General features: G+C 37.0%; 1 protein-coding gene across 1 annotated transcript; it reads right to left on the reverse strand.

The window, feature by feature from the left end:
• On the reverse strand, positions 1 to 27,866 carry LOC149197582 (uncharacterized). Its single transcript, XM_089408732.1, has 4 exons — positions 27,833 to 27,866; positions 2,322 to 2,589; positions 1,046 to 1,087; positions 1 to 840 (listed from the first exon to the last, which is right to left on the reverse strand). The coding sequence occupies exons 1-4, from the start codon at positions 27,864 to 27,866 to the stop codon at positions 687 to 689; spliced, it is 498 nt and encodes a 165-aa protein (XP_089264858.1). The 3' UTR covers positions 1 to 686.
• Between the last annotated feature and the right edge of the window lie 87 nt (positions 27,867 to 27,953).

Raw genomic sequence — 27,953 nt, forward strand, 5'->3', positions numbered from 1 at the left:
TTCACAAGCAATTTGCATCTCCACCATCACATCCAATTACATGACATGCTTACAATCAGAATTTGAAGGTCCATAACCGAAATGTTAAAGCCACAACGTACTTACTGTCTCTCTCTGGGCATAAACATCAAACCAAAATACTACGCCAGAAGGTACCTATTGTCTCTCTTTGGAGATAAACTAAATTACTAAAACCAAAAGTAACCACTAAATTACTAAAACCACTGTCTCTCTTATAAACTTACTGTATACAAACTTACTACATACATAAGCACCAAATTACTAAAGCCAAAAAGTAACCACTCTCTCTTATAAACATACTGCATACATAGGCATCAACTGCTATTGATGCTGCATCTTATTACTAGTGCTCATGGAATCCTAAGTTCTAGCGAAAAACAACCAACTGGTTACATTCCGGATCTGTATTTGATGCTGCATCTTATTATTAGTGGTCATGGAATCCTAAGTTCTGTCTGAGAAAAACAACCGAGTGGCTACTCTCCGGCTCTGTATTTGGAGATAAACTTACTACATACATAAGCACCAAATTACTAAAGCCAAAAAGTAACCACTGTCTCTCTTATAAAATTACTGCATGTAAACATCAACTACTATTGATGTTGCATCTTATTACTAGTGGTCATGGAATCCTAAGTTCTGGCTGAGAAAAACAACCAACTAGGCTATATTCCGGCTCTGCTACAGGTACATGTTTCACAGGCACAATTCTCTCCACATTTACAGAAGGACTTTCCACTAGCAGTCTCGTCGATCTTTGAACAGTTACACGGATTGCAGCTGCAGTGTTCTCCACACTTGCAATATGCATGTCCCCCACTGCAAAATCCAAATCCAAAATCAGGTTTCAAGAAAATACATAAATTTAAATATTAAAATGTCTAATCTTATTGATCTTATTAAGCACTTTAAATGCCACTCCAAATAAATTTAAATATTAAAATGTCTAATCTTATTGAGATTTTATTAAAGACTTCAAATGCCACTCCAAATTTTCCTCTGTTGCTGGGGGGCTCAAATGTACCTTGTTTGGTCGGATGGAGGCGCAATACTCACAACTCCACACCTAAATAGCCATGTCAGAATTATATGCATCACATTAGTAATCTATTTAACAATATATTTTAAAATCAACAATGCTAATCTATTTAAAAATATATGAAAATCAACCATACATATGCAATTCGATCATGATTTTACGATTGATAGTGATCATGTAATTGGATCATATATACATCGTTATGATCCATCTGCGATTGAATGGTTCATATGCAATTGGCGCGACCAATCATGTCACAACCTTGCATTATTGGTTCCAACACTGCTTTTTGAATGGGGAACAATCTAGTAATATCGCGCTTATTGAGAGAATTAATAGTCTCTCATCCTCTGCGATTCCATATTCCGCCAACAACTGGGAGAGTGGAAGTATCTCACTTGGCTAATATCGCCATTGATGATTTTAACTCTCATGATGTCGTACTGACTGGCAGATTGTAGGCTTCGGAGGATTGAAACACTTCGAGTCAAACCCTGAGAGACAGGGGACAAAGGGTTTATCAGAACGGAGACAAAGGGTTATCAGAACAGGATTCTTTAGAGGAAACCAGCAAGAGGAGAATCAAAGCCCTGTCGGACCTCCTCCATTCAGGGATTTCGATAGGGAAAAAGCCGCAACGGCTTTGGCTACCTTCGAATTCAACTATCTACCTGCTATGCTGTTCAATTTCGGAACAATTGAAGCAGCCACCTCGTACTGACTGGCAAATTGCAGGCTTTAGAGGATTGAAACCATTCAAGTGAAACCTAGAGAGACAAGCAACAAAGGGTTTATCAGAATGGGGTTCTTTAGAGGAAACGAACACAAGGAGAATCGAAGCCCTGTTGGTCCTCCTCCATTGAGGGATTTCAATAGGGGAAAAGCTGCAGCAGCTTTGGATGCCTTCGAACTCAGCGGTTTTCCTGCCATGCATTTCAATTTCAGCACAATTGAAGCAACCACATCGTAGTGACTAGCAGATTGCAAGCTTCAGAGGATTGAAACCCTTCGAGTGAAACCCCTAGAGACGTGCGACAAAATGTTTATCGAAACGAGATTCTTTAGAGGAAACGAACATGAGGAGAATCGAGCAGCCAACGAGGAGTCCAAATCCGCCTAGCCCAAATACTCTACCAGTTTCTTGTCTGGCAATTTCTCCCCGCGGAGCAATTTATTGGGAATGCTTCCAGTGAATCAAAGAAATTAGGTCGAAGCAAGTCATTAATATGAACAAGAAATGTGCATCAAACTGATTACCGACCTTCGAAGAGGGGTGCCGTCTGGAAGAGCATGCTCACATGGCACAGGAGGGCGAGCACGTTGAGGCTGGTGATGTCGTCGTTCTCGATGAAGACGGAATTGAAGGGCGGTTCCCAGAGCCTGTTCAGTGCCCTCAGGAATGTCGACTTTCCGCTCCCCCTCGGCCCTAAATCGAAAGGCTAACAAACTAACTGAATAAATAATAGTTTGGTAATTGAATAAATAATAGTTCGGCGGAAATGGTGATATCGAACGGCCAATAACATTTTAATCGTCTAACATGTCATCTGACGGTCGAAACGAGATCCACGAATCACCTGAGGAGAGTTAGTTTCAAAGGGGAACGCCTTACGGCGTAAATATAAATATAAATATTGATTATTTTTAAAAATATAAAAAAATATTTTTAAAGCTATACTTTGTCAAATTAAAATAAAGTCTATATATTTAACTGAATAATAGGCAGTCAACGTAAAAACAAATGGTTATCCCTAGCCGGGCGGGAGGGATAACATATATTTATATAACATATATAGGTATATCTTAAATCTATTTAACATTGACATTTTTAAAATTTATCAAATTATTTGGTAATGATATTTCAACTAATAAATAATAAAATATTTAAATATGTTATTAGAATTTGAATCTATTTAACATTGACAATTTTTTAGATTTATCTAATTACTTGGTAATGATATTTCAACTCATAAATAATAAAATAATTAATTTTGTTATTAGAATTTAAATTTATTTAATATTAATATTTTTTTTAAGACTTATCTAATTACTTAGTAATGATATTTCACCTAATAAATAATAAAATATTTAAATATGTTATTAGAATTCTATATGTTTCATTATTATTTTTTATTATATAAATAATATAATTTATCTCTCAACTATATAATATGATGTGATATTAGCTCTTCCATCTAATATAAACATGAGAGATTAAAGGGTATAATGAGTTCTATGTTAATATGAAAGTTTCATGGATTTATTGAACACGGTTACTAATGTATTTTATAATGTATTTTATATATGAGAGAGATTAAAGGGTATAATGAGTTTTATGCTAATATGAAAGTTTCATAGATTTATTGAACATGGTGATTGACATAAGTTTGTATAGAAAATATTCATGAAATTGTCAAATAAGCATAAAATATGTGTATAAACCTATATTATTGAAATTATGAAAGTAAAACTATGTATTGTTATATTATTTTATATAAATTTTATGAAATCTAAATACACCAATATTATTACTAATCAAATTATAATATTTTTTAAGTATAGATTGTGATAGGAAATGTACCAATGTTCTTACTAACATGTTTGTAATATTTTTTAAAGCATAAATTGTCATAAAAAAATTATGAAAGAAAAACCATTATCCATTATTACATATTTATATTTTATTATATATATTCAATAAAATCTAAATATACCTTCCAATGTTATTACTAACCAGTTTATAATATTTTTTTTAGAATAGATGTTGTTACTTTTATCCATAAAAATTTAAAAAAAAAACATTCTTATCAATATTATTCATATATGTGGTTGTTCATATAATTTTATTTATGAGGAATCACTAATCTTCTTAGGTAGTTGTTGCAAATATTACTAATATGCCCATTGATATCATTTCATATATATTATAATTATTGATATTATTTTATTTTGGTATTTATATAGATGATAATTATGAAGATTTTATATGTGAAATCAAAAATTGGATTTAATCTCTAGTGGAGTCACTAATTTTGTGAGAGGGAATTTTCTCTTGAGGTTAAGATTGAAACCTTAGGAAAGCGATTAATAATAAACTTTGCAATTAAATTTCAAACAACGTGCAAAGAGAACTAGGTCTAACAGTTAAATGACCTACTTGAAGCATTGAGGGTTGATGAAGATCCAATGTTCCTTCTTCTCTCCACTTTACTCTCACTACTTAGCCTTGTAATTCAATGATATGAATAAACAACATCTAAGAATACAATATACATACATATAATCCAATTCAATGTATAAACTAAAAAGTATTAATATAAACATCAACATTGGAACATGAAGAGAGCTTCTTATATAGATGAATAAACAACAAGATATAATACAACCCAATCCTAAATAGCAAGCGCCGAGCATAACCACCTTTCAGATTCCTTTGTCCCAAGTCAACTCCAATGGTCCTCATCTCAAATATAGGGGATAATGCCACCAAGTGATGGATAGAATAAAGGAAGATGAAAACAAGGGCTTCTTAAGGAGGGTGCTTAAAAGGAAAGGCATGACATACTCAAGTCTCACAAAATTCTGACAGAGTGAGGATGCTATGAAATGCACTTAGGTTTGGCTTACCCGAGGCATTGTTTTGTATCACAAAAATTTGATTGGGAAGTTGAGGGACAAGTTATAAAGGGTGTCTTTTGGTCTAACTCGTAAACCTTTCCTAGAAACATGTGAATTATATATTTTTTCATGTTTTTTGATGGAATATCAAGGTGTGATGGAATATCAAGGTGTAATGAGAAAACTCCTCAGGTATGGAACATATATTTTAGGTATGGAACATATATTTTAGGCATGTCACATATATTTGTATTATGTTAGAAAGGGATACCTGGATATGGAAAGCAAAAAATGGGTTTTTAAAAGCTTTCCAAGGGACATCAAGTCCATCAAAAGGGAGGGAAATTCCATACATGCAATATAAAGCATCTCAAGATTCATGATGATGAAATATGTTACAACAATGACTCCCACGCAACTATATAAGATACAATTTTGCAGACCATCATGATATATGGGATATAGCCATGATGATGTGGAAACCTTGTGTGTTTTGCTTCTTCTTCTTTCTTTTCTTTTAACTGCTATTTTTATGTAGTCAACGATCAATGGTCATTCATTGGATAGAATGCGATTATGTAGAGATTTAGGCCACAATTCAGGACAACCCACAGATGCAACTAGAACTTGCCAAGTGGGGGCTACTAAAATACTTTGATTGTTCCTTGATTACATTGCAGGAGGAGCTCTACAATCTTTGGTAGGACTATGACAACCACATCATGGAGTAAGTATTCGAGGTCTGAGGGGAGGACCTAGCGATATCCACTAAGGTGGATATTTATTTTTTGACTAGATTACAACCACATGGGAAGGAGGTTCTTGCTACACCTCCATGACTAGTGATCATTTTGGAGGAGTGGGATGGGTAGCGTTGCACGATCGATGTTATGGAGGGAGGGGTGATTTGGATATTGGCTATCTATGATGTTGGGATTTGAGCTGCAACCACAATGGTTGTGCGGATTTTTGGTGGCATGACACCACATAGGATAATGGGTCATCATCTGGGGGTGCTAGATTAGATGCGTAGATGCATCTTTTATGACTGACTATGCTTAATCCATGGGATATTGTTGTCCCAGCTGACCTAAGCAGTAGGTGGATGGCCTTGGGAGTTTACCTTTGGGATGATCCTCTAAATTTTTTTCTTTAAGAGTGTCATGCTACTTCAACCCCGAGTTAGAGTGTTGTTGACTCCTCCCCATCTACCTTGGATCATGAGATGGGGGTAGCTTATGATTCATAAGGCAGAGGAAGGTAGGTCAGTTTTGGACTGAGGCAGTTTATTAGTGGTGACTATCAATGCCAAAGATCATCTTGGAGTTCCCCTACATAGTAATGGACTTCTGAGGTGGCACATATATGCCTCTTCCCTAATGTGAGAGGTGGGAATCCTTAGTATGTGATGTGATTTTTTGCCTTCTTTATTTCCTTTTGTCATTTCACTTTAATATGATGATGTTGACATCAGGTTTTACATTTTTTGTAGATATGGACCTCATGGCTAGGATATTCCAGCTATACAAGATCATGCACAAGGATTAGTGTGGATTAGGTATGTCGTTGATTTGATATAGAGCTAGATGACCCCCCATGTGGGATGAGGCCTAGGTGGATCCTTGCAATGAGGATATTCAATGTCTACAAGAGTGAGTAATTTCCCTTAATGGGAGGGATATGGATATTCGCCATAGGATGGAGATATTTTTTCTTGGCATCCCCAAGGATGGATGGGCCATGCTCAGGGAGGATATAGTGGATGTTGTGGTGATACCACACTGTGAGTGGCAACTAGCACTATGAAGAGAAGATGTGGCAATGGAAATGGCTTTGTTGGCTTTGGATCCCAATCGAGTGATGGCACAAGACCCACCTAGAAGCGATAGAGGGAGATAGGGTGGTGCTCAAGTACTACTCCCTCCCTAGATATTGTACTTGTACTAGAGGAAGCACCCGTTACAAGGATGCTCCCCTTTTTTTATGCTACACCTTATTTTTTGATAGATGATAACCCCCTAATGTATATAAACTAATGATGATATATGTGTGTGTGTGTGTGTGTTTCTATAAATATATACATGATGTTCCTTTTGTTGCATGATTTCCCTCTCATTTATGTGTATTTTGATGATGTCATATTTCTTTGTTATGGATGTATTTATTATGCGATGTGTGTTTGACATATTTCTTGGTGGTTTTTATCACTAGTGTGATGCATGCTAGTCTAGGATATGGTTTTCTATGATGTCAATGAATTTTATTTAATTTCATGGTATATGTGAAATAATAACATGTTCAAAACTTTGTACTAACAACTTGGCATGCAGTCATTTCTGTAATAGGAAAGCATCATGACATTGAAAGGTATGGTTCAATTGCGAGGAATCAATGATCACATGGATATGGTGAATGCCAATAGAATGACATCAACCAAAAGTCCTATAACGACATCACATATTGCTTAATCATTAGTGGATAACCTAATACAAACACAAATTTATGGAGTTGGGTTTGATCAGGGAAGTATATGGACTAGGTTTCCAATGCTAAGTTTTGCAACCATCGAGAAGTGTCATCAACAAACCCAATGAAGTAAGATGGTGTGTGATCCATATACTTAAAAATTACATGATGCATATTAGTGAGAGTGAAGGAAAGGCTATCAACACATGCAAAAGCCTACAAAACAATATTACAAGGACTAATAGGTTTTCGTTGATGGATGATTTTATTTGAGGTAGAGTCCATTGATGGGGTATTTTATACATGCTCCATTGGGATTAGTGAGGATATATGCTCCTTTTAGGAGAAAATGTTTGAATATGTAAGGTCATTTCCATAACATTTCAAATTTTCCAGGACCCAAGGTTTCATTGGCAATGCTATAGCATAAGACCAAGTCCCCCTTGTCGAAGGTGCTAGGGGTTACACTATAGTCATATGTTTCTTTGGATATTTTTTTAGTGGCCTCATTGTGATAGGGAGAGGCTCATAAATTTTCATCAATGTATTCCAATTATACAAGGTGTTTCTTAAGGGGAGTAGTGTCTAAGAGCAGCTCTATGGTGGTGTGCAGAGTGGGGATCTCACATTTGATTTGGAGTACACCTTTGATTCCATGAATGAGATGGAAAGGAGTGAAGGCTATGGATGTTTTGATTGATGTATGATATGTCAAAAAGGATGAAAATAACATGTGGTGTTAATTTGTTTTGTGTTTGTTCACCATGCGCGATAACATGGTTTTGAGGACTTTGTCAACAACTTCTCTTTGACCATTGGATTGGGGGTATTATGGTGAAGAAAACTCATGAGTGAACTCGAGGAGATGAGAGGATTCTTGGAATATCTCATTTCAAAGTGTCTGCAATCGTGAGATAGTAATTCCTTGGGGACCTCAAACCTTGTGATCACGTGGTTAAAGAGAAAATGGGATATAGTATTGGCCTTATTTTTTAACATGGGCATGGCTTCAACACATTTGGTGAAGTAGTCCACTACGACTATTATACACTTGTGTCCATTTTGTGACAATGGATTACAATTCATAAATTCGATACCCCATTTGTAGAAGGGGTCAGATGCACTGACATGGTGCAACAAAGCTAGAGGGGCTCTTGTTTTGTGGGAGTAAAGTGAGCACCTAGTACACCTTTTCCCTACTTGGATGCAATATTGAAACAAAGTGGGCCAAAAGTAACATGCACAAATAATTTTCTTGGTGGTAGACATTCTTAAGAGGTGTTGACCACAAGCACCGTTGTGACAATAATTTAAGACTAGCTTAGCATCCTTGAGTGTGAGGCATCGAAGTAAAATTGTATTGATACCTTGCTTATAAGGTACATGTCAATTGAGGAGATTAAAAGGTTCTTGATGGATAATGCATCGCCAATCATATCATGAGAGCTAAGGGTTGAAATTTTGAGTTCGCAAATAGAGAATAATGTTACCTTAGAAAGGGTCATCTGATGAGATGACAAAAAGATGTTTGTTGGGGGAAATTTTCATTTACTGGTGGATGATTTGTATTCAAAGGTAGGTTGAAGATGAATTTTGCAAGTATGATGGACTTCTTGATTTTTGGTGAAGCAAAATTGAGGTCAAATTCTCGAAAATTGATTATCCATCATGCAAACTTGTGTTCCATCATTCTATGAGTGAGAAAACATTGCATTGGATTTGAAACTGTGACTACTATGGTAGTCTTAAGGATAATGTAATGCTTTTTCTTTTGTATTTCTTGCACTAATGTAAGAGAATTTTTTTTGGTTGATTCATAATTGAGAGTGGGGCCCAATAATTGTTTTCTCGGGTAATAGATGAAATAATCTCTATTATCATCTCCCTCTTGGACTAAGGCTCTCTGATGGCGACCTCAAATGTTGAGAGTTTACAGTATAATCCTTGTTATAGTTTGGTGGACTTATCCATGGTGATTTTGATAGTGAATCCTTCAAAGAGTCAAATTATTGTTGTTCTTGTTCATCCCATTGGAAAGGGATATATGGATAGAGAAGATGAAGGAAGTTGTGAGCATAAGTGGCATAGTTGAGAACAAAGTGACACGATAAATTTTCCTTGCCTTGAAGGATTTGCAACTGGTGTTGAGTTTTTAGTAGAGGGATCTTGTGAATTACTTGGACCTTCAGGGGTTCCACCATGGTTCCTTGTTGGGAAACAATGAATCTAAGAAAGTGTCAAACAAATACCAAAAACATGCACTTGAGGGGTTTTAATCAGATTTATATTGTTGAAATATTCAAAATATAATACAAATATCTTCAATGTGATGTGAGTGTTGTTTGGAATGAATGGTGGGGTAATCCAAATAGGCCAATATAATATGAGCGATATAATGAATAATGTACTTCATAGCTCACTGGAAGGTAGTGCCAACATTTTTAAGGCCAAAGTGCATTATACGATAAGTAAAGGTACCCTAAGGGGTGGTGAATGTTGTTTTGTACTGATCTATATGGAAGATTTGAATACGATTGTAGCCTAACAAGCCTTCCATGAATGAAAAAGCTTCATGTCCTATGCACGCATCAATGATTTTATCTATGAATGATGTGGAGAGATTTTCCTTTGGGCACATTTTTTTCAAATCCTAGAAATAGGTATATATCCAAATAGTCCCCTATTTTTTCATGATAGGTTCTGGGTTAGATACCCATGAAGCGTAAGCAATGGGGTATATGAAACTTTCTTTGTGTAGATTATCAATTTCGGTTGTGATAGCTACGAATTTTGATAGGTGCATTGGACACTGCTTCTACCTCATTAGGGAGGCATCAACCCAAGTGCTTACATGGTGCTCTACGATATTAATGCTTAAGTTGCGAATTTTTGCACATGAGCAAGCAAAAATATCAGGGTACTCCTAAAATAAATCTTTGCAAGTGGGAAATTCATCTTAGGAGCAAGATGTCCCTAGCATTGTCTCTTCAACTATGTGAAGCTTAACTCAGATGTCCACCTTAATGGTTGGGGAGATGTTAGCCATATTACCTTCTTCAAAAGATCTTAGTGTAAGATTGGGGTTTATAAATGATGTTTCCTAAAGGAATGAAATTCATAGTTTCCACTATGTACACAATGTCCATAGGTGGTATGGAAGGTGTGAAGGCTCATTGAGATAAAAGGAAGGAGGGATGATGCATGGCATCCTAGGAGCAATTTGATGTTGTCATGGCCTCAAGGATGTTGTCATTCGAGTGGAATATATTCAAAAAGAGTTGTGATGCCATCACTATGTCATGAGGAAATGGTTGACACATGGAAGTACTAGTGGACATATAAGAATGTGATATCATACTAGGTACTGTAGGACTAACGGATGTGGACAGATTGGGTCCAAGTTGTCTTAGATGGTTCTACCTTTGTAGTGGACAAAGCAATCTAGACATCATGGAACAATGAGAAATGTAGTAGATGTGTTCATGATGTTGTGTGTCATTAATGCCCGGTGTTGGTGGGGCAAGTCGACTTAGTTGACTAGTCCAGTCGAGTCGAAAAGAATACATTGTAAAGATGATCGACAAGCTTTTTAAGTTGATAACTAAAGTTGGATTAAGAGAGAGTTTGGTTGGAAATTTATACTATTATAACTGTCTCGACATGGTATAAATATTTGTCAATCCATCAATATATCGGTTCTGATTGGATTTTAGGAGATATAATATAAAGTGTGCTTCCGATGGTTCTCCACTACTTATGTCTCTTCTCTTTATATTTACTTATGTGCTTTTCCATGTGAATGCTTGATGTCCTTACTACTAGTAACCTATGTACTTTTCCCCAGATTACAACATTGGTTCCATTACCGGTAGTTTTGGACTCAAGTCCTGAAAAATATGCAAGTATAAATGTTAACATTGGAAGATGTTGGGTTGTGTTATATTCTTTCCACGACTAGCCGACGTAGTTAACTCGGGGGTTAGAAGGGGGGAGGAGCCCCCCCTTCGTTGCGCCGATTGCGTAGCAGGGGGGTCACAAGGGGTTTGAGGGGTGCAAGTAACCCCACTCTATGGGGTCCGAGGCAACGCCCAGAAAATTTTGTTTTTGGACCCTATATTAGGTTGGGCGGACCTACCTATAGTTTTGTGCATGATTTTTTGCACATGGTTTTGGACGCAATGTTTTTCGGTCCATGGTTTTGGATGCGATGGTTTTCGGTCCATGGTATTGGATGCTTCGCCATGTATAACTATGTATTGTAACATTGAAAGGAATATAATGAAAAATCAAGCTAGTAGTCCTAGTTTTGGGATCCAGGGGAAAATCTCTGTGTATATGTGTTTTATGTGTTATGCTCTCGCATTGTTTATTTTCAGTGTTTTTAGAATTTGTATGCAGGTAATTTCTGTATAGGGTTAAAACCTACATTTGGTATCAGAGCTATTTTGGCTTCAAGGGGACGCCTTTGTTGCTGAGGGGTTTCGCTCGGGCCTGTGGTAGACCCTGTTCAGTGGGAGATCTATGAGATCGATTATGGTGGTGAAAGAAGATGGCGAGTAGTGGAAAGCTAGAGATCGAAAATTTAATGGTCAGAATTTTGAGTTGTGGAAACTCGAGATGGAGGATCTGTTGGTGGATAAAGATTAGTGGATCGCGGTAGATCCAGGTACTAAACCAACAGGAGTGTTCGATGAAGACTGGAAGAAGTTGGATCGGAAGGCAAAGAGCACAATACGATTGTGTGTTTCGGATTCAATATTGCTGAATGTATTAGGGGAAGATATGGTGAAGGCTTTGTGGGACAAGTTAGGGACTTTGTACCAATCTAAGTCTCTAGTGAATAAACTGTTCCTGCGGAAAAAGTTGTATAACCTAAGGATGGAAGTTGGAGACTCAGTGACAGAGCATCTGAACGCATTTAATACTGTGGTAAGTCAGTTATTATCTATTGATATTAAAATTTCAGATGAAGATAATTGCATTAGTTTTTTGTGTTCTCTACCAGATTCGTGGGATAGTCTGGTTATTGTAATAGGTAGCAATACAACTTCCTTGCAGTTTGATGAAATAGTCTCATCCTTGTTGACGGAGGAGATGAGACGAAAAAATATGGAGAGCCATAATGGTGATGCCTTGTCTGTACGAGGATGGTCCCAGACTAGAAACAAAAATAAGTCATCGAGTGGAAGATCTAAATCTAGAGGGAGATCTAAATCTCCAGGAAAACCTGTAAAGGTGGTGTGCTGGAAATGTGGAAAGGGAGAGCACTACAAAAGGGACTGTAAATCTAAAGCTCCTGATAAAGGAAAGGGATCTGATGATGCTCCTTTTGCAGAGGCGAAAACCACCTCGGATGAAGGTGGGGATGTGTACTTGGCTTCTTCAAGTAGACATGTAGATCATGAGGCATGGTTGATTGACTTAGGTGCATCCTTTCACTTCACTCCCCATAGAGAGTGGTTCTGCGAGTATGAGAAATATGATGGTGGTGATGTCTTCTTGGGGGATGACAGGAAGGCTAGAATCGTTGGTCGCGGAAAAGTAAAGTTGAAGTTGCAAGGTATAAGGGTTAGAACACTTCCGGGTGTTCTGCATATTCCCGCATTAGCCAGAAATCTGATTTATGTAAGAAAGTTGGATGATGCAAGTGTAAAAATAGTGTTCGAGAAGGATACCTGCAAGATGGTTCGGGGGGCATTGGTATTGATGCGAGGAGTTCGAATTGGAACTTTGTACAAGCTGCATGGTAGCACTGTTGTTGATGGGTGCAACAGTTCTATGGTTCCTGAAAGTGGATCAGAAAATCTAGTGGTCTCTAGAGAGACGATCATGCCGTGTCATCAAAGGCTTGTACATATTAGAGAGAAGGGCCTTCGAATACTTCATGGTAAAGGTATGGTAGAAGGTATGAGTCATAGCTCTATGGATTTTTATTTCTGTGAAAATTGTATATGTGGGAAGTAGAATCGAGTGAGTTTCCGCTCTGGTGGTAAGAGGGCGAAACAGATATTAGAGCTTGTGCACAGTGATGTGTTTGGACCTGTGAAGGTTCCATCACTGGGTAAGTCTTTGTACTATTTATCATTTATAGATGACTTCTCAAGGAATACATGGATATATTTCCTTAAGAAGGAATCTAAAGTCTTTGACAGGTTTAAAGAATTTAAGGCTCAGGTGGAAAACCAGACAGAGAAGAGGATAAAGGTGCTGAGGACAGATAACAGTGGAGATTTTTGCAGTAAGGAATTTGAAGAATTCTGTAAGTGTGGTATAGAATGACAGAAGACTACTCCATATACACCTCAGCAAAATGGAGTTGTAGAAAGAATGAAAAAGATGTTGATGGAAAGGGCAAGAAGCATGCTCAGTGGTGCCGGGTTAGGACAACAATTTTGGGTGGAGGCGGTGGAGACTGCATGTTACCTGGTCAACATACCACCTTCATCAGCGTTGGAGGATAAGACTCCACAAGAGGTATGGACTGGCAAGAAACCCTCTGTTTCACATTTGAGGGTATTTGCATATGTACATGTTCCAAAGGAGAAAAGAATAAAGTTGGATAGTAAATCTGAAAAGTGCATCTTTATTGGGTATAAGGATGGTTTAAAGGGTTATAAGCTTTGGAACCTAGTAACAAGGAAGGTTGTGTACAGCCGAGATGTGGTGTTCAGAGAGGTGAAAGATGCTATTAAACATGAATTCCAACCAAAGGAACCTGAGAAGATAGAGTTTGAGCTTAAGGAGGAAGATTCAGACTCTACATCAGAGGAGGAATCAGAAGATGAAGAGCCACAAACTCTGGGTGTGAGATGATCATTTCGAGAAAGAAGGCAGCCAAAAAGGTATTATCCATCTATTTTCTGTTCAAATTTTTCTTTATCTATTATTGGTGGTGATCCCAGAACTGTGAAGGAAGCAGTAGATTCAGAGGATGGAAATCTTTGGAAAGAGGCCATGGTTGATGAAATGGCATCTTTGCACAAAAATGAGGCATGGGATCTGGTGGAGTTGTCGGCTGGAAGGAAACCCATTGGTAACAAATGGGTGTTCAAGAAGAAGACAAATACAAAAGGAAAGGTGGAGAAATACAAAGCTCGGTTGGTAGCAAAAGGTTATTCCCAGGTGTCGGGAATTGATTTTGGTGATATTTTTCTCCTGTTGCCAAGGTAGCTTCTATTAGATTACTTCTATCTGTTGCTACTGCTTTTGATTTTGAGGTAGAACAAATGGATGTGAAGATAACATTTATTCATGGGGATCTCGAAGAGGAGATCTACATGAAGCAACTTGAAGGTTTTGCGGTGAAGGGTAAGAAAGAACTGGTATGCAAGTTAAAGAAGTCTCTATATGGGTTAAAACAATCACCAAGGATATGGTATCAGAAATTTGATACATTTATACGGGGACTTGGCTTCACTAGAAGCAAAGCAAATCACTGTGTGTATTTTAAATTAATTGGTGACTATGTTATTTATCTGGTCTTGTATGTGGATGATATGTTGTTGGTTAGAGATACAAAGAAATTATCCAAGATTTGAAGATCCATTTGTCCTCCAAATTCGACATGAAATATCTTGGTGCTGCAAACTATATTTTGGGCATGGAAATTAAAAAAGATTGGACAAAGAGGAAGATTTGGTTAAACAAGAGGAAGTATGTCGAGAAAATATTATAGAGGTTTAATATGCATGATAGTAAACCGGTGAAGGATCATATTCTTGTAGGTGTAAAGTTATCTATTGAACATTGTCCCAAGACACAAGAAGAGGAAGAGGACATGTCCTGTGTTCCATATGCAAGTGTAGTTGGTAGCCTGATGTATGTGATGGTCTGTACTAGACCAGACATTGCACATGCAGTGGGAGTATTGAGCAGGTTTATGTAAAAACCGGGGAAGGAGCACTCGACATCAGTGAAGCGGGTTTTCAGGTATTTGCGTGGCACTAATGATTATGGTTTGTGCTACCAAGGAAGACCAAGATTGGATAGAGTGTTGGATATTTGTGGCTTTGTTGATGCAGACTGGGCTGGAGATCTGGATCAGATAAAATCTACAAGTGGATATGTGTTTAACCTATTTGGAGGTGCAGTCAGTTGGATGAGTAAGAAACAATCTGTAGTGGCACTATCAACTACAAAGGCAAAATACATGGCAGCCACTCATGCAAGCAAGGAAGCAGTTTGGTTGCAGAGATTGTGTTCAAGTATGGGGTTAGTACAGGGAGCTATAAGGATAGACTGTGATAGCCAAAGTGCAATTTTCTTGGCAAAGAACCCTACATATCATTCAAAGACAAAGCACATTGATGTTCAGTATCACTTTGTGAGGGATATGATAGAAGACAAAAAAGTGTTGCTGGTAAAGGTGGGCACTTTGAAGAATACTACAGATACATTGACAAAATTTGTGAGCTCTGAGAAGTTCTCTTGGTGTAGAGAAACAATGGGTGTTGCAGGGCTAGATAAATGACCAAGCTCTCCTGTGGACCCTTGTGGAAAGAAAACAACAAGTGGGAGAATGTTGGGTTGTGTTATATTCTTTTCACGACTAGCCGACGTAGTTAACCAGGGGGTTAGAAGGGGGGCGAAGCCCCCCCTTCTTTGCATCAATTGCGTAGCGAGGGGGGTCACAAGGGGTTTGAGGGGTGTAGGTAACCCCACTCTATGGGGTCTGGGGCAGTGCCCCAGAAAATTTTGTTTTTTGACCCTATATTAGGTTGGGCGGACCTACCTATGGTTTTGTGCATGATTTTTTGCACATGGTTTTAGACGTGATGGTTTTCAGTCCATGGTTTTGGACACGATGCTTTTCGGTCCATGGTATTGTATGATTCGGCATGTATAAATATGTATTGTAACATTGAAAGGAATATAATGAAAAATCAAGCTAGTAGTCCTGGTTTTGGGATCCAGGGGAAAATCTCTGTGTATATGTGTTTTATGTGTTATGCTCTCGCATTGTTTATTTTCTGTGTTTTTGGAATTCATATTCAGTTAATTTGTGTACACGGTAAAAACCTACGATACAATTATGGTGGGAGATGAAAATCAATAACTGCCTGAAGAACTATGTGTGAAGGAATAGACTATAATTAGCAGAAGCTAGAGCTAATTTTTTCACAGAAGTACATGAACAGTTTATTAAAGGTGACCCAAAGAAAATTAATAAACTCCTCGATCGAGTTACTCATGAAAAAAATCAAACTGAATCTGCACGAGTGGGTCAAGTCGATTTTGGACAATTTCTGTGAAGAATGAGCAATAGAAGAATGAACCCCAATTGAACATATCAAAGCTAGGTTCTTCGACGATTTGCATCATAAATTCTTTTGCTTGATTCCTACCCTTCTATATAAGTTTCTCCTCAATAAGGGTGTTGGTCATATTGTTGAAATTGAGCTCCATTGCAGACTCCAATAAAGACTGAACAACAACAAAGGCAGACCAACTAGAAGAACTTCCTCAAAGCCTAGTGTAAATGCTATTTTTTGTAGCATCGGACATGTGTTTTAGTCTCAATTTGTGTCATAGAGGCTAAGGAACAAAAGATCTTCAAAACCTAAAAATGGTTTTGTGAGAAAACACCTAGAGACCACTCAATTAAATTAATTGATCAATAACTAAAAAAAATATTTAAGTCCAACTTATGAAAATTGATTAATTGACAACAATTAATTGAGAAAGATCAAGAAATATCTAGAGACTCACACAAATTGAGTATAAGATGACATTAGCCATTGATAATGATTTAATCATAGTTGTTTGTAACAACGTAAACTTTGAAATGGGAATTGATACTTGTTGGGTTGTGTTATATTCTTTCCACGACTAGCCCACATAGTTAACCGGGGAGTTAGAGGGGGGGCAGAGCCCCCCTTCGTTGCGCCGATTGTGTAGTGGGGGGGATCACAGGGGGTTTGAGGTGTACCTGTAACCCCACTTTATGGGGTCTGGGGCAGCGCCTCGGAAAATTTTGGTTTTGGACCCTATGTTAGGTTGGGTGGACCCACCTATGGTTTTGTGCATAATTTTCACACATGTTTTTGGACGCGATGGTTTTTGCTCCATGGTATTGGATGCGATGGTTTTCGGTCCATGTTATTGGATGCTTCAGCATGTATAAATATGTATTATAACATTGAAAAGAATATAATGAAAAATCAATCTAGTAGTCCTGGTTTTGGGATCCAGGGGAAAATCTTTATGTATAAATGTTTTATGTGTTATACTCTCGCATTGTTTATTTTCTGTGTTTTAGAATTCGTATACAGGTAATTTTTGTATGGGGTTAAAACCTACATTTGGTATCAGAGCTGTTTTGGCTTCAAGGGGACACCTTTGTTGCTGAGGGGTTTCGTTCGGGCCTGTGGTAGACCCTGTTCAGTGGGAGATCTGCGAGATCGATTCTGGTGGTGAAAGAAGATGGCGAGCAGTGGAAAGATAGAGATCGAGAAATTTAATGGTCAGAGTTTTGAGTTGTAGAAACTCAATATGGAGGATTTGTTGGTGGATAAAGATCAGTGGATCGCGGTAGATCTGCGTGCTAAACCAACGGGAGTGTCCGATGAATAATGGAAGAAGTTGGATCAGAAGGCAAAAAGCACAATACGATTGTGTGTCTCAGATTTAGTATTGCTAAATGTATCAAGGGAAGATATGACGAAGGCTTCGTGGGACAAGTTAGGGACTTTGTACCAATCTAAGTCTCTGGTGAATAAACTGTTCCTGCGAAAAAAGTTGTATAACTTGAGGATGAAAGATGGAGACTCGGTGACAGAGCATCTGAACACATTTAATACTGTGGTAAGTCAGTTAGCATCTGTTGATATTAAAATTTTAGATGAAGATAAGTGCATCAGTTTGTTGTGTTCTCTACCATATTCGTGGGATAGTCTGGTTATTGCAAATGGTAGCAATTTAACTGCCTTGCAGTTTGATGAAATAGTCTCATCCTTGCTGACGGAGGAGATGAGACGGAAAAATATGGAGAGCCAAAATGGTGATGCCTTGTCTGTACAAGGACGGTCCTAGAATAGAAACAAAAATAAGTCATTGAGTGGGAGATCTAAATCTCCAGGAAAACCTGTAAAGGTGGTGTGTTGGAAATGCGGAAAGGAAGGGCACTACAAAAGGGACTGTAAATCTAAAGCTCCTGATAAAGGAAATGGATCCGATGATGCTCCTTCTGCAGAGGTGAAAACCACCTCAGATGAAGGTGGGGATGTGTACTTGGCTTCTTTAAGTACACATGTAGATCATGAGGCATGGTTGATTGACTCAAGTGCATCCTTTCACTTCACTCCCCATAGAGAGTGGTTCTGTGAGTATGAGAAATACGATGGTGGTGATGTCTTCTTAGGGGATGATAGGAAGGCTAGAATGGTCGCGGAAAAGTAAAGTTGAAGTTGCAAGGTGGAAGGGTTAGAACACTTTCGGATGTTCTGCATATTCCTGCATTGGCCAGAAATTTGATTTCTGTAAGCAAGCTGGATGATGCAGGTGTAAAAATAGTGTTCGAGAAGGATACCTGCAAAATGGTTCGGGGAGCATTGGTATTGATGCAGGGAGTTCGAATTGGAACTCTGTACAAGCTGCAAGGTAGCACTGTTATTGATGGGTGCAATAGTTGTGTGGTTCCTGAAAGTGGAGCAGAAAATCTAGTGTTTTCTGGAGAGAAGACCATGTTGTGGCATCAAAGGCTTGGACATATTGGAGAGAAGGGCCTTCGAGTACTTCATGGTAAAGGTATGGTAGAAGGTATGAGTAATAGCTCTCTGGATTTTGATTTCTGTGAAAATTGTGTATATAGGAAGTAAAATCGGGTGAGTTTCCCCTCTGGTAGTAAGAGGGCGAAACAAAAATTAGAACTTGTGCACAATGATGTGTTTAGACCTGTGAAGGTTCCATCACTGGGTAAATCTGTGTACTATGTATCATTTATAGATGACTTCTCAAGGAATACATGGATATATTTCCTTAAGAAGAAATCTGAAGCCTTTGACAGGTTTAAAGAATTTAAGGCTCTTGTGGAAAATTAGGCAGAGAAGAAGATAAAGGTGCTGAGGATAGATAATGGTGGAGAGTTTTGTAGTAAGGGATTTGAATAATTTTGTAAGAAGTGTGGTATAGCACGACAGAATACTACTCCATATACACCTCAGCAAAATGGAGTTGCAGAAAGAATGAATAAGACATTAATGGAAAGCGCAAGAAGCATGCTTAGTGGTGCTGGGTTAGGACAAGAATTCTGGGCAGAGGCGGTGGATAGTGCATGTTACCTGGTCAACAAGTCACCTTCATTAGCGTTGGAGGATAAGACTCCACAAGAGGTATGGACTGGTAAGAAACCCTCTCTTTCACATCTGAGGGTATTTTGATGCGATGTTTATGTACATGCTTTAAAGGAGAAACGATCCAAGTTGGATAGTAAATCTCAAAAGTGCATCTTTATTGGGTATAAGGATGGTTTAAAGGGTTATAAGCTTTGGAATCCAGTCACAGGGAAGGTTGTGTACAACTGAGATGTGGTGTTCAAAGAGGTAAACGATGTTATTAAACATGAATTCCAACCAAAGGAACTTGAGAAGATAGAGTTTGAGCTTAAGGAGGAAGAATCAGACTCTACAGCAAAGGAGGAATCAAAAGATGAAGAGCCACAAACTCCGGGTGTGAGAAGATCAGTTCGAGAAAGAAGGTAGCCAGAAAGGTATAGTCCATCTACCTTCTGTTCAAATTTTTCTTTATCTATTACTGACGATGATCCCAGAACTATGAAGGAAGAAGTAGGTTCAGATGATGGCAAACTCTGGAGAGAGGCCATGGTTGATGAAATGACATCTTTGCACAAAAATGAGGCTTGGGATCTGGTGGAGTTTCCGGCTGGAAGGAAACCCATTGGCAGCAAATGGGTGTTCAAGAAGAAGACAAATGCAGAAGGAAAGGTGGAGAAATACAAAGCTCGGTTGGTAGAAAATGGTTATTCCCAGGTGCCAAGAATTGATTTTGGTGATATTTTTTCTCCTGTTGCCAAGGTAACTTCTATTAGATTACTTTTATATGTTGTTGTTGCTTTTGATTTTGAGGTAGAACAGATGGATGTGAAGACAACATTTCTTCACGGGGATCTGGAAGAGGAAATATACATGAAGCAACCTGAAGGCTTTGCGGTGAAGGGTAAGAAAGAACTGGTATGCAAGTTAAAGAAGTCTCTATATGGGTTAAAACAGTCACCAAGGATGTCGTATCAGAAATTTGATACATTTATACAGGGACTTGGCTTCACTAGAAGCAAAGCAGATCACCGTGTGTATTTTAAATTAATCGGTGACCGTGTTATTTATCTCATCTTGTATGTGGATGATATGTTGCTGGTTGGAAATGACAAAGAAATTATCCAGGATTTGAAGACCCAATTGTCCTCCAAATTTGACATGAAAGATCTTGGTGCTGCAAACTATATTTTGGGCATGGAAATTAAAAGAGATCGGGCAAAGAGGAAGCTCTGGTTAAACCAGAGGAAGTATGTTGAGACAATACTGCAGAGGTTTAATATGCAAGATAATAAACCGGTGAAGGTTCCTATTCCTATAGGTGTGAAGTTATCTGTTGAACAGTGTCCCAAGGCACAAGAAGAGGAAGAGGACATGTCCCATGTTCCATATGCGAGTGCAGTCGGTAGCCTGATGTATGCAATGGTCTGTACTAGACCAGACATTGCACATGCAGTGGGAGTATTGAGCAGGTTTATGTCAAAACCAGGGGAGGAGCACTGGACAACAGTGAAGTTGGTTTTCAGGTATTTGTGTGGCATTAGTGATTATGGTTTGTGTTACCAAGGAAGATCAAGATTGGACAGAATGTTGGATATTCGTGGCTTTGTTGATGCAGACTGGGCTGGAGATCTGGATAAGAGAAGATCTACAAGTGGGTATGTGTTTAACCTATTTGGAGGTGCAGTGATTTGGATGAGTAAGAAACAATTTGTAGTGGCACTATCAACTACAGAGGCAGAATACATGGCAGCCACTGATGCAAGTAAGGAAGCAGTTTGGTTGTAGAGATTATGTTCGAGTATGGGGTTAGTACAGGGAACTATAAGGATAGATTGTGACAACGAAAGTGAAATTTTGTTGGCAAAGAATCCCGCATATCATTCAAAGACAAAGAACATTGATGTTTAGTGTCACTTTGTGAGGGATATGATAGAAGACAAAAGGTGTTGCTAGTAAAGGTGGAAACTTTGAAGAATACTACAGATGCATTGACAAAATCTGTGAGCTCTGAGAAGTTCTCTTGGTGTAGAGAGACAATGGGCATTTCAGGGCTAGAAAAATGACTAAACTCTCTTGTGGCCCCTGTGGAAAGAAAACAACTAGTGGGAGAATGTTGGGTTGTGTTATATTATTTCCACGACTAGCCCACGTAGTGAACCGAGGGCTTAGAGGGGGGGGGGCGGAGCCCCCCTTCGTTGCACCGATTGTGTAGCGGGGGGGGGGATCACAGGGGGTTTGAGGTGTACCCACCTATGGTTTTGGACCCTATGTTAGGTTGGGCGGACCCACCTATGGTTTTGTGCATGATTTTCGCACATGTTTTTGGAGGCGATGGTTTTCGGTCCATGGTATTGGATGCTTCGGCATGTATAAATATGTATTATAACATTGAAAGGAATATATTGAAAAATCAATCTGGTAGTCCCGGTTTTCGGATCCAGGGGAAAATCTCTGTGTATAAATGTTTTATGTGTTATACCCTCACATTGTTTATTTTCTGTGTTTTAGAATTTGTATGTAGGTAATTTTTGTACGGGGTTAAAACCTACAATACTGTTACCCGTTTCGTAGAGATAGCAAAAAATTGACCCGATTTTGAAAAGGGGCGATGTAGAACACACACATTTTTTTTAAAACATAGTTTTTGGCATTTTAAATAACCGATACGATTAACTGTTTCGTAGGTGTAGTAAAAATGTGACCCGATTTTGAAAAGTGGCAATGTAGAATACAATTCTTTTTTTTTGAGCATATTTTTGACACTTTAAATTTTCGTATGGATCAAATATAAATATTTGTTTTTAAATGTTAGTGATTTTCATGCTGATTTTGAAACGTGCTGATGCAGCATACATTTTTTTAGAGGACTTACTTTTCACATTTTAAAATTTATTATGTCCATTTTTTTTTTTTTAATTATGATCACTTAATGAATTTTCAAGTTGTTTAATTTATTTTTTTTAAATTTTGATTACTTAAAAAAAAACATATATATATATATATATATGACAAAAGACAAAATAAAAAATGTTAAAAAAAAATAAATAATCTCATAAACCATAAAAGAATTTGTAAAAAAAAAAACAAAATTTAAAAAAATATATAAAATTAAGTAAAACTAGAAATAAATAAATAAATAAAAATTAGATTAAAAAAATAGAAAAGTAACCAAAAAACTAGTAAAATTAATATTAAAAATAAATAAATAATGAAAATTTTAAAAATGTATATTTATTTTCAAATAAAAAAAAACATAAAAAAAAAATAAAAAAAAAAATTAAATTTTTAAAGAAATATATATTTTTAATTAAAAAATAAAAAATTATCAAGCTTACATTTTTTAATTTAAAAATAAAAAAATTAAAGATGAAAAAATTATATATATATCTATATATATGTGTGTATAAAATTAAACAATTATTTTTGTTATTTATAAATATTTTTTTATTAAAAAAAAAATTAATCACATTTTTTTAATTTCAAAAAAAATATAAAAAAAATATTTTTTTTTTTTAAATTTAAATATTAAAAAATAAAAAATATTATTAAAACAATTGATTTTTTTAACATTTTTGTTTTGTTTAAAAAAAATAAAATAGTAAATAAATAAATAAATAAAATTTCCTGTGGCCCCTCCGCCTACTCGCTGCCCTTGGTGGCGCGGCCCTGGGCGGAGGGCTTGCACGCAGATCCTCCGCCTAGGGCCGCGCCACCACGAGCGGAGGAGCCACACAATTTTTTTCTTTTTTTTTTCTTTTTGTAAAAAACAAAAAAAATACGTTAAAAAAATTAGGCTTTTTTAATAATTTTTTAAATTTTAAATAAAAAAAAAATTATTTATTTATTTATTTTTTAAATTGTTTAAAAAAAATTAATAATTTTTAATAATTTTTTTACTGTTTATGAGATTTTTTTTTGAACATTTTTTTTATTTTATTTTGTGTCTTTTATATATATATATATATTTATATTTGTTTTTTTAAGTAATCAACATTTTAATCTTAATTTTAGTAGTTTTTTATTTTTTTATTTTTTATTTTTTAAATCTACTTTATTTTTAATTTTAGTTTTTTGTTAATGTTTTTTAAAATTTTCTATTTTTACCTACTTAATTTTATAGTTTTTTTTAATTAATTAATTAATTAATTTATTCCATATTTTGTTTTGTTTTGTTTTGTATTTCTTTTTTTGTTTTGTTTTTTTTTTTTCTTTTGCCATTTTTTTTTTTTTTAATGGTTTACGTTATATATATATATATATATATATATATATTTGCCATTTTGTTTACTATTTATTTGTTTACAATTTTTATTTTTATTTTTTAGTTATTTAATTCTTATCATTAATTTTGTTTTTTTTTGCTTTTTGACATTTTTATGATTGGATTTTATTTTATTTTTTATTTCGTTGTTTTAGTTTTTCTTATTTTTTATTTTATTTTACGTTTTCAATTTTTTATTTTTTTTTTAAATGTTTTTCGGGGTCATGATAAAATATTTTACGCCATTATTTCGAAATGTTAAAATTTTACCTTTGAAAAAAAAGTGTTATCTCAGTGTCAACACTTTTCATTTTGAGAGTGTTTTTTGGACAATTTTTGAACAAAAAATTGGTTTTCACCTCCATTTTTAAAACATGTTGAAAATTTACTCTAGAAAAAAAAGGTGTTATTCCATCCTCAACACTTTTCGTTTTTAGCATTGTTTTTGATGTTTTTATAGGGTGTTTTGGCCAGAGTTCCCATTTTGAGTTTATAGTTCCCGTTTCCAAGTTTACATTGTTGTGCTACAATGAGAGATTATAAGATAGATTGATGGGATGGAGATAGAGACAATTGTGAGACATAGGGAGAGTTAGTTGTTTGGCATATTGAGCTATCTATTTGCATAGATTCAACAGGAAGAGGAGTTCAAGACAGAGAAGGAGAGCATCAGTGATTGAGGGAGAAACAAAAGAGTTTTCTGGTAGAGGCTGCTGACAACAGATCAATGGTAGCATTGAGGCCAAATATTTTTGATTAAAGGGCCGCATAACATGTGTGAGTGGCTAGAAACCTAGTTCGAGGTGCCAAAAAGGAGGTCAATTTAGTTGCTGGAGGTCGAGAGATCAACTAGAAGGAAGAGCAACTTCTTTCTAGAAGAAGACGAAGACAAGACGACTCATCTGGAGCCAGCTAGCAGGAAGTGCGAAATTCCCAGGCCAGGCAATGTGAATTCTCGGAGGCTAAATTTTTCTCAGTGGGGTTTGAGTAGGTCATCGGGAGGCCAAGATTATTTGCAGAAGGGAGAAAATTTCTCCAAATTATTTTTCAAGTAGATTTTCCGGAGGATTGCTAGTGAGGCATCTAGGTTATTTTACTCAGATTTTATCGCTGCATAAAAATAATGTAAATCCTCATCTGCTACATTGGATTTCCCTTCAGGGGTTTTCCGCGGGATTATTGTTCAAACATTATTGTGTCGATTGTATTATGTGTTTGAATCTATTTTTTCAGTTCCAACATTTTATTTAGCTTCCACATAATTGATTTGTGAAGAATTGTTGTGTGATTATTAGGTATTAATTAGAAAATTAATAAACTTCTAACTAGTTAGAAGAGTAAAATCCAGTTATTGTAATTGGATGAAATTCCACATGGTATTGGAGCATTAAAGAACATATCAAGAGATTAGTAACCAAAGGATAAATTGTGTAGGTTCAGTGGGAGTTCTGAGCACAAATTTCTCAAAGCTGCAGAGATAGATGGTTTAATTTCCTGATTCGGGTTGGAAGAAAATTCGACCAACCTTAGAAGCAAAGTTTGTAGGTAGTGGATTTGATGGATAGAGGATTCCAGGGAGATAATCAGTGATTTCATTGAGAAGATATGGGCGCAATTGGTTTGCAACAATAGATCAACGTTGGTTAGAAGAGAAAGGCATATTGAAGAGGAATTTCTAGAATTTCTCAGAGTGTATTCAGATCCAATTTCTAGGAGGAGATGTGAGATTTCCAGTTGAAGTAGGTCATAATATTTTTTCCAGTCAGCCAGTTTGAGCTTCAAGAGTAGCAGATCGTGTGCGAGATACTAGAGAAGGAATTCTAAAAGGTTGAGTGAGTTTCCTAGTTGAGGTAGAAGGAAGTGTGAGTACCGAAAAAGGACATCTGAAAGTAAGTAGTAACATATCTGCACATTTCCTAAGGAAGTGCTAGTAGATGCAGGGTCGCAGGAAAGAGAGGGGAATTCTAGTTTATTTCCTAGTTTTTGAGTTTTCATAGAGATGGGCCACAACAGGTGTAAGAGACCAGGATAGACTGGACGAAGCTTCAAATTTTGAAATCTAGAAGGCCAAAATGCAATTTCTATTAGATGAGCATGGTCTGAAGGATTTCATGACGAATGTCATGGAAGAACCAACATATCCACAACAACTGGCTACCTTCAAGAAAGAGATGGCCAGGACAAAGTGGATGGTCTTGGATGGAGTTTGAGATCATATTGTCCCACATATTGTGGAGAAGGCAACAACAAAGGACATGTGGGATGTCATCATGAAGCTATACCAGGATCCATTAGAGAATCGTAAAATGATTCTCCAGGAGAAGCTAAGGATCACAAATATAATGAAAGGTGAAGGCATGACTCCTTAATTCACCAGAATTCAGAACATCTGTGATGAGCTAGCAACAATAGGTGAGAGACCAAAGCACAATGAACTTGTGCAAATAGCACTAAATGGGTTTACTAGAGAATGGAAAACAATTGTGTAGGGAACTACTTATGGAGTGATTTCACACAAGAGGAGCTAAGGCTCAGTATTGTCCAGGGTACTACCAACAATAGTAGCAAAGGGCCAAAGGTTGGGAAATATGAGGAGAATGTAGCCCTTGGATCTAAAGGGTAGGAGAAGAAAGGTCCCAGTTAGGGACAAGGCTCAAAGGGAGGAGAGAAGAAGAAGAAGGATCTGTCAAAGATCAATGCTTTAGGTGTGGTGAGTTTGTGGTTACTACAACACCCAGTGTCCCAAGAAGAAGAAGGACAAGAAGGGGGAGCAATAAACATCAACTTCAACAAATATAGATGAAATAAACTCTAGGTTGGAGGAGTTTGCATTAATAGCAGCTATACGTCCAGATGGAGGAGGAGCATGATAACTTCAGAGTTATAGGATTAGGTAGGGTCCAAGGAGGACAATATCAAACATATGTTTCCTCTTGGATCATTACCTTGTCTACGGGTGCCCACACCTTTCAGTAGTAGGAGGATTAGTGTCAGGAGGCGCAGTCAGATCTTGAGAGACATTGTAGAGCCTATATGCAGTTAGTTTCTAGAGGGCCACAAAGATAGATGAGCGCAAATAGTTACTTAATAGACAATGCAGAGACTAGTTGCAGTCAGAGACTCAAGAAAGAATTGTAGAGCTGGTATAGGGGCATAATGGACCCCGAGATTAATTCTTAGTTGTGGTGGTTGCTAGAAAAACAACATGAGATTAGATGCAACATAGACAGTGTAGGGAGGCATAGTGCAGTGTCAAAAGCAATGTAAATACATGGTAGTTCAACTATAGGGTGTTGTGGCCACAACCCCTCCCCCATAATTTTTTCAACAAAATCATGGGGACCCTTCATTTTCATTTTGGAAAATTCCCTTTCGTTGCATGTTAGTGGCTAATGACTTCTTTGATTACTATTGCTTGGCTTTTGATCATTTTTCTTATGCTTCATTATGGCGATTATGATTAACATTTTGCTTGCTATTATTGGCACCTCTTCGCCATCTTTTGCATTGATGGAAACACCCTCTTGATGGTCATGAGAAGGCGATGTGGCACCTTCAGGTGCCACATCACCTCACCTTTTGCATTGAGTTTTCTTGTTGGCATTTTCCCCACATCCCTTGGCACACACCTACAGTAAAAAAAGTGGATTATTAGTCAAAATATTGTAATTACATCGTAATATATATATATATATATATATATATATATTTTTTTTTTTATTTTTTATTTTCTCTGTAAAACTAAATCTATTAATGGAAACATAATGTACAGTGAGGCCCCGGCCTCTGCGGGTCTAGAACATCCATATGACTAATTTAAACACCAAAACTAAAACGAGACTGCCCCTGGTGGGGAAACCAGTCCGACATCCATATGACCAATTTTAACAACAAAACTAGAACGAGACTGCCCCGGGTGGGGAAACCAGTCCGAAGACTAGATAATGACAAGTTTCTTCTGCCCACGCAGGGGCTGCAACTCCAAAACTTAGCATTTACTGTCATGGTGACTTTTAAAAAATAACAGCCAAAGATTACCACAGTAAAAAGACAAAAAACACAAAAGACCGAACTGACCACGTGACCTGTCTGCATGCGAATGCTAGGTGTCTTAGGACGGTGGCTTCTCTTCCACAATCGGACACCCATACTCACCTGAATCAGTATCCTCTGCCTGCCTGCCACCCATAGTGTCGTGTGGCGCTCTGGCTTCCTCCTAAATGCCTTTGGCTCTGCTGATGGCCTTGCCTCCCGACGCCTTCGTTCTGCTGGTGGA

This window comes from Pinus tabuliformis, chromosome 2_2 (assembly GCF_031772625.1).
Source record: "Pinus tabuliformis cultivar Carrire ecotype Pingquan chromosome 2_2, CPIR1, whole genome shotgun sequence".
NCBI lineage: Eukaryota > Viridiplantae > Streptophyta > Pinopsida > Pinales > Pinaceae > Pinus > Pinus tabuliformis.